The sequence below is a fragment of the Hoplias malabaricus genome, chromosome 11 (assembly GCF_029633855.1).
Source record: "Hoplias malabaricus isolate fHopMal1 chromosome 11, fHopMal1.hap1, whole genome shotgun sequence".
NCBI classification, from domain to species: Eukaryota; Metazoa; Chordata; class Actinopteri; order Characiformes; family Erythrinidae; genus Hoplias; species Hoplias malabaricus.
Genome location: NC_089810.1, coordinates 8686770 through 8698047, shown reverse-complemented (window position 1 = coordinate 8698047; position 11278 = coordinate 8686770). Strand labels below are relative to the sequence as shown.

Genomic DNA, 11278 nt, shown 5'->3' with positions numbered 1-11278 from the left:
ACTGACCACTGCTCACATTTATCTCTCACACAACAGGAAACACTGGAGTTTCTTCAGGGCTTTAAGAGATGTCCTGTTATTATAGCAATAAACAACAAATTTTGATGAAAATATACAGCGGAGTAAAGGCGAGCAGGAAAAGAATCTAAACTTTGGTCCCCACTTTGTTTTTCTTGACTTCCCCAAGAGAGAGTGACCACCCACAAAGATTTGTGTGATGGCTGATTCCACTACACAATCCATATAAGTCCATATAGTCCTCCAGAGAGAAACAAAAAAACATTCTTTTGTTTGTAGACAGCCTTGGCTCTGGAATTGGGGAAAGAAACTAAAGCTCTTGGTCCTAAGTAGCTCAGGCTTTTTCTCTGTGTGTCACTGGCTGAGCCACAAGAAGCAGCATCTAGAGGCGCTTGAAGAGTGGAGAGACTCTGAATGTTGAAAATCATGAAAAGAGATGAGGATGTCGCTCTATTCCTGCTTCATATGTGGTTTAGTGCTGCTGAAAACCTCCAGCATTAAACTCTTTTTTCTTCTCCTCCATGAGCTCTGCTGTCCTGCTGAATGCCTCCTGTCCCCCGCTGGTGTGTGGTGTGATGGTGGACTGTGAAAGCCAGCTCTCACTGGTGCTTCTCTTTCTCTTCTTGTCAGGTAAATCCCTGCTTCACTCGCTACTGTGTGGCGAGCTGGCGGACTGGGAGAGCAGACATGAGCTGAGTTCAGCTCTTTATTTGGATTTCAATTTCAACCTTACATGGTGCTTTAAATTAAACATACCAATGCTGTGTGTTTTTCCTCATGGGGTGGACTGACGGAGGCAGACGCACTTGCTAAAACACCAACTTATTTACAATACAAGACAACCATACAAAGACTAAGATAACTAGAGAGAATACTTAAACAAAGAAAGACTGAGACAGAGAAACTTGGAAACAATGACTTGGACAGAGAAAGGGAACTGGACTGACAGGGAACTGGACAGAGAAACCTAGGCAGAGGGGGCTAAATATACAGAGAGAGAAACAGACTAATCTTAGACAGAGCTAAATAGACACCTGAACAGCTATAACTAAACAGACAAAGAAAACTAAACAAACTAAACTTGAACATAGACATAAACTGAGTAAACACACAAACAAAGAGACAAAAGAGATACAAAGACTGACTTGGAGGGCATGAGAAATAGGTAAAACAGACAGACCAGAGAGCACAAAACAAAGGTGAAATGTCTGACAAGAGGAAGTGAGAGAAGGGGACTTAAATACAAAACACAGACAAGAGGCACCTGAGACAGATAACGAGGGGGCAGGGTAACAAATGAGACAGACGAGGAGGCGGAACAAAGGCGGGACAAGAGAGGAGACAAGGATAACAACAGACATGGCATGACAGGACGAGGGTGTGAGTTAAAAACACAGTGTAACTCTAACACTATTTATGGTGGATCTGGAATAATAAACTGACAAATAAAACACTAAATGCAGCCTGGTCAGAGGATTCTTATTCAGATATCCCATTCCACCTTAAATGGTGCTCAAAATTAAACTGTTGCTTCATGCGTCGTTCCTTCTTCATTCAGATTGCTTACTCAGTGTTTCATGTCATTTTCTCAGCTGAAGGGGAGGGTGTGGCTGAATAATACATATTTGATTCTTTGTATTTGATATCTGAGATACTGGTGCTCTACTGTGACCTCAGGTGCCAAAATGTAGTGTAGTAAACCTTTAATATTTACACATTATTAAGGCTGCAACAAGTCATCAACATCATCCATAAATATCTATTATAAAGTAGTTGGCAATTTCATGATGGATTATTTGGTCTATTGTTAATATTATTAAAACACTGATACACTCTAATTATGAAAGTCTACTCACTTTAAATATGGATTGTTTATATTTAGATATTCTCTTTTACATTGTATCAATGCTGGGCTCTGGGCGGGGGCCTGACAGGGCTCACAGTGGAGCTCCCATCATGCACAGTGACTTCCATAGTTGTTTTTTTGTAGTTTTTTTGGGGATTTTATGTAGAACTTGAGGATTGCTCATATCAGGTTATATCTGAATATGTTTAATGACTTCCCAGGTTAAATTAAAGATTAGTAATTCATTCATTGTCTGTAACCCTTATCCAGTTCAGTGCCGTGGTGGGTCCGGAGCCTACCTGGAATCAATTGGCGCAAGGCAGGAACACACCCTGGAGGGTGTATATATATATATGAGACACTACCTGCTACAACGCCTGCCACAAGATTAAAAACTGAAATAACAAAATAAAATTCAGATTTGTGTGTGTTTGGGCTTGATGTGTAGTGAGACCATGTTGTTTGGTGTTTGCTGTGTTGAAGGGTGTCTACTGGCTTGTGTTGCCCCTGAATCTTGCTACAGAGCCCAGGTACTGATACAGGTACTGTTCACATTCACCTTTCTGCACTTGTGCCTTTTTCAGGGATCTTAATAAAGGTTGTTGTTGCATTATGGCTGTCTCAACAACCATCTCTGAGTATCACTGATCAGCATGAAACTCTTACAGAAGATGAATAAATGAATGTAAGAATCCGTTCTAATTTGTAAAGAGTAGATTTCTAATAAACACAGTATTAATCAACAGACAGAGCCTTCCCTGAAAACAGATTTATTTTGTGAAAACAAAATCATCAGGTACAGAGTCAGTTAAAGTCAAAGTCAGTAAAGTTGGATCATTATAAAACTGTCAGTAAAAACAAACATAGAGGCAGCGAAACGGAGCCAATGACTGATTCCTGTTCTGTGTGTCCTCAGAGGTTCAAGCCACCCCTGGACATTCCCTATGCAATATGGACCTTCCATGATTCCCCTTTATAGGTACAACTTTAACACTGTGTCCTTATTCACACCAGTGGGTACGAGGAGCAGGCAGCAAGGCCACACATGTTCTTCCCTCGCTCGATGTAGAAGTATCTGCACAGAAACACATGAGGGTCTTGAAATGCGACAGAGAGGATAGTTTATAACCTGCAGCTACAGCCCTACAGTGTGTCTCCCAATCAGAGACGGGTTGGACTTTCTCTTGTGAGGACCGTTGATCCGTGCTGAAAGAGAAGAACATACCCATTGATGCCCCAACCGGTTCCCCATGAGTTCTTCACTATCCAGTAGGGGGTGCCGTTCTCCTCTGCGTAGCCCACAGCCAGCACCGCGTGGTTCACTGTGTCTGTAGTGTTGCGACACTTGGTGCTGAGAAAAGGCAGAACACAGTTAGTAAAGGACACACTGTCCTCACTCTCACATCCCTCTCGCCCTCTCTAGTGGACCGGCCATGCAATAAGACTCTACACCTCAATGCAGGAGACTACTGACCTCTCCTCCTCACTGCAATGGCATCATCCAGAGCCCTGGTCATTCTGCTGTGTGTGTGATTGTGTTTTATTACACACTGACAGTGGTGTGACATTTTGAGATCAGTAAAACAGTGCAGTGACATGCTCAAACTGCAACAGCCTCCAACAATTCTCAGCTTTCAGAAATCCACCCAGAAATACTGACCACTCAGTCGCTGCTTGTTTGGGCAGTAAATCGGACACTGCTCCTCCTCAGACTGCAGGTCAGTCAGACCCTGTAGTATAGTCAATGATGACCAAATCAGGCTCAAACCACAGTGTACCTCTGGTTTAGAGTGGTCAGAGTTTGGTCAGAAGAGTTTGTGGTCAGATTCAAACCTTGGCGCTGTGGGATGGTTCAGGGTTCAGACAAAAGACCCAGTCTAAGCTCTACTCTGTGTTGTATGTTCTGTTTCTGCTCTGATTCTTACCTGCTGTACACTCCTCCTGAGTAGAACATGAAGTCATTGGTCACCTCATAAGCGAAACTGACGGGGTTGAACCTGGCCACTGCGTCCACCATCCCCATCTCATCGTACTTGAAGAAAGACCATGTACCATTAGACATCGCCCTAGGTCTCCTCTGTGTGTGTTTAAGGTGTGTACTGATTTATAAGGTGCTGGAGATTCTGGATCACTCACCAATGTGATGTTTACCACGTCCTTCACAAAAGCAGCAGCACGCTGAGGATTGTACTTACAGGGACCATCCTACAAACAAAGCAGAGGTCACAGCACTTTCTGGAGGACACTCCTGATGTTTAAAGCCCTAAATCCTGCTTCTAAAACTGGTCCAAGACCTGGAGGATGATGGACCAGCACTTTCTTCAGAAAACCAGCAGATATATAATAAGAGTATGATGTCATTAGGGGTTATGAGGGGCACAATGTGTCTGTTGCAGAAATGGCACTATTTACCACTTATGAATTTTTGTATTTTGAGGTGTTACAAGCTACAAATTTCGACGGATGCTTGGGATGGTAATGCTGCCCCCTGCTGGTCAAATCTCGTGTAATAGGCCAAGTTTTAGCAATTTCTTTAAATTTAAATATTATCCTTCTGGTTCACCTCAGAAGTAGAATTAAAATTGAAGAAGAAAAATGTTTGTTGATGGCTAAATGGTAAAAGTGATGCTACAAATACTCCAAACTGATTTGGTGTTTTATACAGGAAGAAAATAAAAAAACTGTGGAACTACCCTTCTGTAGAAGTGTTTCTAAAGACTGGTCTGTGCTGCTCTATAAGGGAACTGCTCTGTGTGTTAGAAATGTCCTGAACCAGGTGTGGAACACTGTTCCTGAGCGACAGAGAGTAATAAACCCGACCTGATGAAGCTGAGTGTGGGGCTTTTCTGTCTGGAATTAACTCTGATTTAAACTGAAAAATCTCAGTTTCAGGATCAAACACCCACAAATATCAGGTTTTAAAGTGTTTTTGTGTGGTGTAGAATTTTAATTCAAAATTCAAACATTCTCTGCTCTTTTCTCACAACTGTGTCGTATTAAAAGGCACAATGTTTATTTTATTCAACAAAAAATAACCTAAATGCAGTATTAATGCGCTCCGTTCCCACTCTCTAACACTGAAATCATCTTTAAATCGTTTAAACTAGTGATGCATGATATATCGGCGTTTTTAGTTATTGTTATCAGTCAGATATTGGAATTTTAGCCGATTTTACACAGACAACTTGGTGCCTTTTTTGTGCTTGTGCATTGACACCTGTAAAGTGTCGGCCGCGTGGACGTTTTTCATAGTTTCTCTGAGTCTCTGGGATTACATTTCTCTGTGTTGAAAACTATATTAACATATGAACAACACTCAGTACACACACACACACACACACACACACACACACACACACACAGAGAGAGCAGGTTAAAACACTGAAAGATACTCTCAACCACCACAGTGCAGGAGCCCTCCATATACAAAACACATGAAAATAGAGTCATTCAGCATCTGAATTTATTTCTGAAACACAATGATAAACGATTACAAACACTCGCTCACACACTCTCTCCCATTCATGCGGAACCAGCAGTAAATCTTTGATAAAAGTGTAAATGAACTACACCTAATGAACTTAAAAGATGAAATTAAAAAGTACAGAAACTTACAAATACTGAAGAAAATACTAGTCCTTTAACAACAATAATTTGTTTTTGCTGTAAACCAATGTGAATTTGCTTTAATTACAAAAATATAAAATCAGTTATTGTTGGTATCCGCCCAAAAATTATAAACCAGTGCATCCCTCCCTCGTCTAAACCCACACTCACACGGACTTTTGGACACAGTATTATCCCCAAGAACAGAACAAACCCATCACTGTCTTCTGCAGCTTTTTCCTGATGGAGCTCAGAACAAATGCAGTTCCCAATAAACTCTTTACTTTTCACACGGCTTCATTTTTAGGTTATTTTTTATTGAATAAAATGACAATGTGATTTTAATATGACACACAGTCACTGTACAATCACCAAAGAGCAGAGAGTGTTTTAATTTTTAATTATAATTATACATTACACAAAAATACACTTTAAAACACCAGTAATACAACTTTTAATCTTTGGACTTCCCATAATTTTGCGGTTCACTCACCATAGCTGTGTAGGGGTAGTCGTCCTCAGTCATGATCCCTTTGTTGTACATGATGTACTCAAACGCTTGGCTTGGGAGTCCTCTGAAAGACAAAGGGGTTTTGTTACTGCAGCAGGTACGAGTGAGGATCTAAAAAAGGAGAACTCTGGACGCTGTGATATGAATAAAGCTTTGGTTTGACTTTTTTGTGTCTTATTTGTCTGTTACAGGCCACAGACATTAAGTCTTTTTGAAGGAGACATTTGATCAGATTGTCTTCACTCACCCGTTGCAGCCGTGATTGTTAAAGGCTCCGGCGCAGTCCACCAGCTGCTGCTCCGCCTGAAAATAAGGACGACACGAACAGGGCGTTAACACAGGACTCACAGAGCAGACCCAGAGTTCAGCTACAGGTCTGTGACCAAATAACAGGCTAAAGGCCTATTCACACCAAATACAGTGTTTCTGAAGGTTACTGGGGGAGTTTGAAGCTCTGCTTCTTCGTGTTGTTCCTCTCAGTAAAAGGGATTGTATTTTCTTTAACTGTATTTAGTTCTCAGTGTGTTGCTTGTTTTTTAAACTTTTGTGTTCCGCTCCGAACAAGTCGAACTGTTTAGCCGCCATCTTCCTGCTCATTTGTTTGGTCTGTAACTATGACAACAGTGCTCTGATTGGTCTAATTTTAACACATCCTTAAAATACAGAAAATAGAACAGGTTCTAATTCAACATCTGATGCAGCGGTGTAAAAAGACACCATTAATATACATGTGTTTGTTTTCAAAACTTGACTGTGTGAATAAGCATTAATGCTGCACTTTAAAGAGGGGACTGGATGTTATACTGGATTTATAACAGTTTCTAACAGGGTGTAACTCATACACTGAGTGGACCTCATGTAAAACGTGGTTGGGGTAATGTAGTGGGCAACATGTCAGACTCCTCCACAGAAGACCAGGGGCCAACAGTAGGGCTCAAGACTCAACCCCACAATCACCTACCGCTGTAGCCACAACAGAATGAAAATAATGATGCAACAAACACAGTAAACTGTGCTACGGGATGTTCCCATAAAACAAGACCACCCCAGAAGAAATGCTCCCCTCTTTTTATTGGCTCACAGTAAAGGCCAATTTATGCTTCTGGGTCTAATCCGTGCTGTATGTGACACGTAGGACCTGTGTAACCTACACTGCACTTACACTGTGCCCTACACTGTACCCTACTCCCTACACTACACCACACACTATGCCATAATCTGATGCGCATGGAAATATAACTAAGCATCATTTCGACGCAGACCACGCTGACACCTACAGCACAATGTTCCTGACTTTTTGGTGACGTCATGCGGTGACAGAAAGAGCAGAATAAACAAAGCTGCTTGTGAAGGTTTGTTAGCTCTGTCTGTCCCTAAAGCCACCCCAGGGCAATTAAACCTCACTCTGACACCTCCTTAAACTACTGTGGGGCAATTAAACCTGGAGTTGCCTGTTCCTCAATCTACCATGGGTGAATAAACCTCACTCTTGTTTCTCCTGGCGGTCTGGAGGTGTATAAATTGTGCTGTAGTTTGAATGTTAGATCCTCTTTTGTAAGTCGCTTTGGATAAAAGCGTCTGCCAAATGCATACATGTAAATGTCTCACAGGGCAATTAAAACCTCACTGTATCTACTTCTCAAACCACTATGGGGTGATATTTTCCTTTTTTTCCTTTAACTTTTGGAGATGAAGTTAAGGTAAATGTAAATTCTAGAAGATTTGCAAATATTGAGAAAATGTCCTTAGACCCCACAGGGTTAATGGCCTTGCAGAGTAAAATGGAGGGTGTACAGAGTACAATGCTGAGGACGTGTTGCTCACCAGCAGGAGGAGCTTCCCTGTGGCAATGGCAGTGACAGACTCCAAACATCCTGTGGTAGAGAAGGTCCAGCAGCTGCCACAGGGGCCCTGGTTCTTTACGTGAGTGACGTAGTTCCCTTTCTTCCTCCAGTCAATGGAGTCTGGGTATGGAGCATTGCTGCGAACGTGGTTTCCTTTGGTGGCCGAGCAGTTCTGCCGCGTTTGAAATAAAAAGTAATTAACGTCTAGCATTAGCATGAGTCGAGGAATTCAGAGGTGTGTGGTGCTGGATACCTGAGGCTCTGTCAGCAGGAACTTCTTCTTAAATTCTGAGAAGGTCATATCTGCGAACTGGTTCAGTCCCACTGTGGAACAAGACAACTGGGGATAAGATTATTACATCTGTTACTTTTAAAGGAAAAGTCTTTTTCTGCTGAATCAAATCACCAGGGAGTTTGTGATGCCACTCAGAGTGGTGTGATGCAAAATGCTCCATTCAACAACAACTTGGAGTCAGAACAGTCCACAGTGGAGCTGATAGGAACCAGATGTCCACAGCATTTAATGACTCTTATTTAAAGAAATTCCTCTTTTTAGAACTAAACCAATATTGTCAATATACAAGTTACTGCAGCTTATGAATAAAATCATCAGTTCATATTCTCCCATTAGTCCAGGATTTTACTGGGTATTATTAAAGCAACACTAGGTAAGGTTGGGTGTTTCTGGTCCTGGGCAGCCCCTACATTTGCAGAGAGTAATTCATTTTTACAGCAGCGTCCTGAAATCAAGGCCATGGGGGAGGGATGGGGGGTAGATTCCTACTCTACTGCAATGACAGAGGCTCTACTCTCCCTCTTACGGCTCAGTGGAGCATCACAAAGATTTAAAGCCCTAAATTTAAGGTAAAAATTCTACCTAGTGCTGCTTTAACTGGCTACAAAATAAACTAAAATCAAAGCAGCACATGACAATAAGAGCTCCTCCTCTTTTGCTCATATGAACAGAACACATGCTCCTGCTCTGGGGGTTTTCTCCTCATCCAGGGGGCTGCCCACTAAACTCTAGTGGGGTGTCATTAGGCCGAGTTCAGTGCAGCATGGCCCCAGTAAAATGTTGCTTTGCCGCACACCACACACATTCACTGCAAGAACTACATTATCCACAATGCACCAGATTCTCTACACACACCCTGCAGGGGCACCAGTCCTTCACAGGGCAACACACACTCATTCACACACACTCACACCTACGGACACTTTTGAGTCACCAATCCACCTACCAACGTGTTTTTTTTGGGACTGTGGGAGGAAACCTGAGCACCCGGAGGAAACCCACGCAGACACAGGGAGATCACACCACACTCCTCAGCCACACCACAGACAGTCACCCGGAGCGGGACTCAAACCCACAACCTCCAGGACCCTGAAACTGTGACAGAGACACTACCTGCTGCTCCAGCGTGATGTTAGCAAATATTTAAAAGTAAGTCATCCACGCAGCAGAGAGGTAATGACAGATCATAGCCATGTGCTTTGGTTATTGCTGTTTATAACCATATAATCTACTAATATACATAATACATCACTAAATCAAACAGTCTAACATTCCCTGCCCTCGGAATATAATGGTAAGAGCAACCCCCACAACATCAACATGATCATCTTCGTTTTAAGACTGTCGTTAGTGAACTGTTCACTTCTGTACAGCATTGTATTAAACTAGGAACTGCAGGAGGTAAATAAGTCGAACAGTTCTCATTTCTGTGGACCCTATGAATCACAGGAAATGATGATGCAGTTTTGGTCAATGGGGTGAAACAGATTAAAACGGTTTCTGTTTTTTATTAGGTCAATGTGCACAGTAAACAGAATGAATGCAATTAAAAGTAACTTCTTTAGTTTTAAATTGTCCTTCATTTCTCATCCACAGCAGAGTACCTTCCACTTTAGAGTTAAATCTCTTCAGCTTTAGTGTTTAACAGGGTGTTTACAGGATGCACAGTTGTGACCCTATGTTTTACTGGAGAGCAGATGTGTACAGCTGTGCTCCTCTGAGCTCTGTGTGTGCCCCAGAACAAAGAGGAGTCCTGCAACACCTCGTGTGACAGCAATGTTGGCTGACAGCCAAATGACAGCCTAGCTACTGAATTAATGTAAAAGCGCAATCTCACATCTCACCCCTCTGCAGTTACTGATAACAAGGCTGTGGAGCACCCGGTTCCTCTACCACCCTAGGGTCATATCTTCTACAAAGCACCACATCAAGGCTCAGGCTTATTTACAGACACTGGAATCTCCCTGAAAGCCTCCTGAGATAAAGATCAGTCCTACTTCTGAACTTGTGATCTCCTGCATTGTGCCGGTCCACTGTCCTCTTGTTCTCCGTGAAGATCTGCAGCCTCTGGTAGTACTCATCTGAGCTGTAGCTCCTATGGTGCTGTGGGCAGGGTTTACACACACACACACACACACACAGAGTAAGTTATCCACAAGTCAGCCTGTCAGGTTCGAGATGTTTTTGGCTCAGTTTCACTTCCTTGTGCAGTTACAAAGAACACTTTGATCTCACACTGAAAACACAGTCTCTGGTCTTACCTCAGACATCCAGGACTTGAAGAAAAACTCATCTGAAACAGTGAAGAAAGGCCTGGAGTGAGATATTATACATGAGACAGGTCCTAAACTGACCACACAGATTCTCAGCAGGTGGCTATGGTCAGCTCCCCCTAAAGAAAGCTGCTCAGTAACAGAAGTGAAAGTGAAGGCGCGTTGTGAGTGCGCGATGGCGATGTATTTACGGTAATCCGTAAACGCGTTAACTCTTACCCGTCTCCGAGGGCAGGGAGATGGCGCAGGTGGAGAGCAGGATCAGGAGCGAGGACGCGGCGAATAGGAGCCTCTTCATCCCGAGGCCGGAGATGCTGCTGCTGGAGTGAGGTGTGAGAGGAGAGAGGAGGAATAAAAGTCCCTCCATCACATGACACACCGCTGACAGCGCTCTGGAGGGAGGAGCAGGAGGAGGGGCCTGAGGAGCAGGAGGTGGAGGAGGAGGGGCCTAGGAAGCAGGAGGTGGTGGAGGAGGAGGGGCCTAGGGAGCAGGAGGTGGAGGAAGAGGAAGGTCCTGAATGTTCTGCTGCTGTTTCTAACCGAGCCTTGCTGGAGAAATAACACCTTAACAAAATAAGACGTGCGAACCTCTTACAAAAAATGTAACGCCAGGGTCTTGATTATTTTAAGCACAGGAATGACTAATAAAGATATTTAAGGTGTGAGTATTAATTACTAAGCAGTGAGAGAAAAATATTTAAGGTGTGAGCATGATGTAGTTCTGATGGATCTTTCCACTGCCAGAACTCACCAAGCTAATAGCAATATGGGAAACCTGGCCTGCAGAATCAAGTTAATTCAGTTTGTGGGCAGTGTAATGCAGGTCTGAAGAAGATAATGCATTGATCCCATTGGTGATTGCTCCCTTGATTCCACTGATGATCT

The 11278-nt window shown here is 42.9% G+C and overlaps 1 protein-coding gene across 1 annotated transcript; it reads right to left on the bottom strand.

Moving 5' to 3' along the window:
• Positions 1-2626: 2626 nt before the first annotated feature.
• On the bottom strand, positions 2627-10773 carry ctsh (cathepsin H). The gene is made up of 11 exons (XM_066685565.1): positions 10613-10773; positions 10382-10413; positions 10118-10223; positions 8079-8149; positions 7806-7997; positions 6229-6284; positions 5964-6045; positions 4001-4069; positions 3790-3896; positions 3090-3215; positions 2627-2939 (listed from the first exon to the last, which is right to left on the bottom strand). Exons 1-11 carry the CDS (start codon positions 10758-10760, stop codon positions 2870-2872), a joined length of 1059 nt encoding a protein of 352 aa, XP_066541662.1. The 5' UTR covers positions 10761-10773; the 3' UTR covers positions 2627-2869.
• Positions 10774-11278: the final 505 nt, after the last annotated feature.

Excerpts from the sequence above, each read along its gene's own strand:
- ctsh (XM_066685565.1), bottom strand. The coding sequence starts at position 10,760 with ATGGAGGGACTTTTATTCCTCCTCTCTCCTCTCACACCTCACTCCAGC. Across the intron at positions 10,224-10,381 it reads TCAAGTCCTGGATGTCTGAG|CACCATAGGAGCTACAGCTC; the intron begins GTAAGACCAGAG and ends CCCTGCCCACAG. Across the intron at positions 2,940-3,089 it reads ACCGGTTGGGGCATCAATGG|ATACTTCTACATCGAGCGAG; the intron begins GTATGTTCTTCT and ends GTTTCTGTGCAG.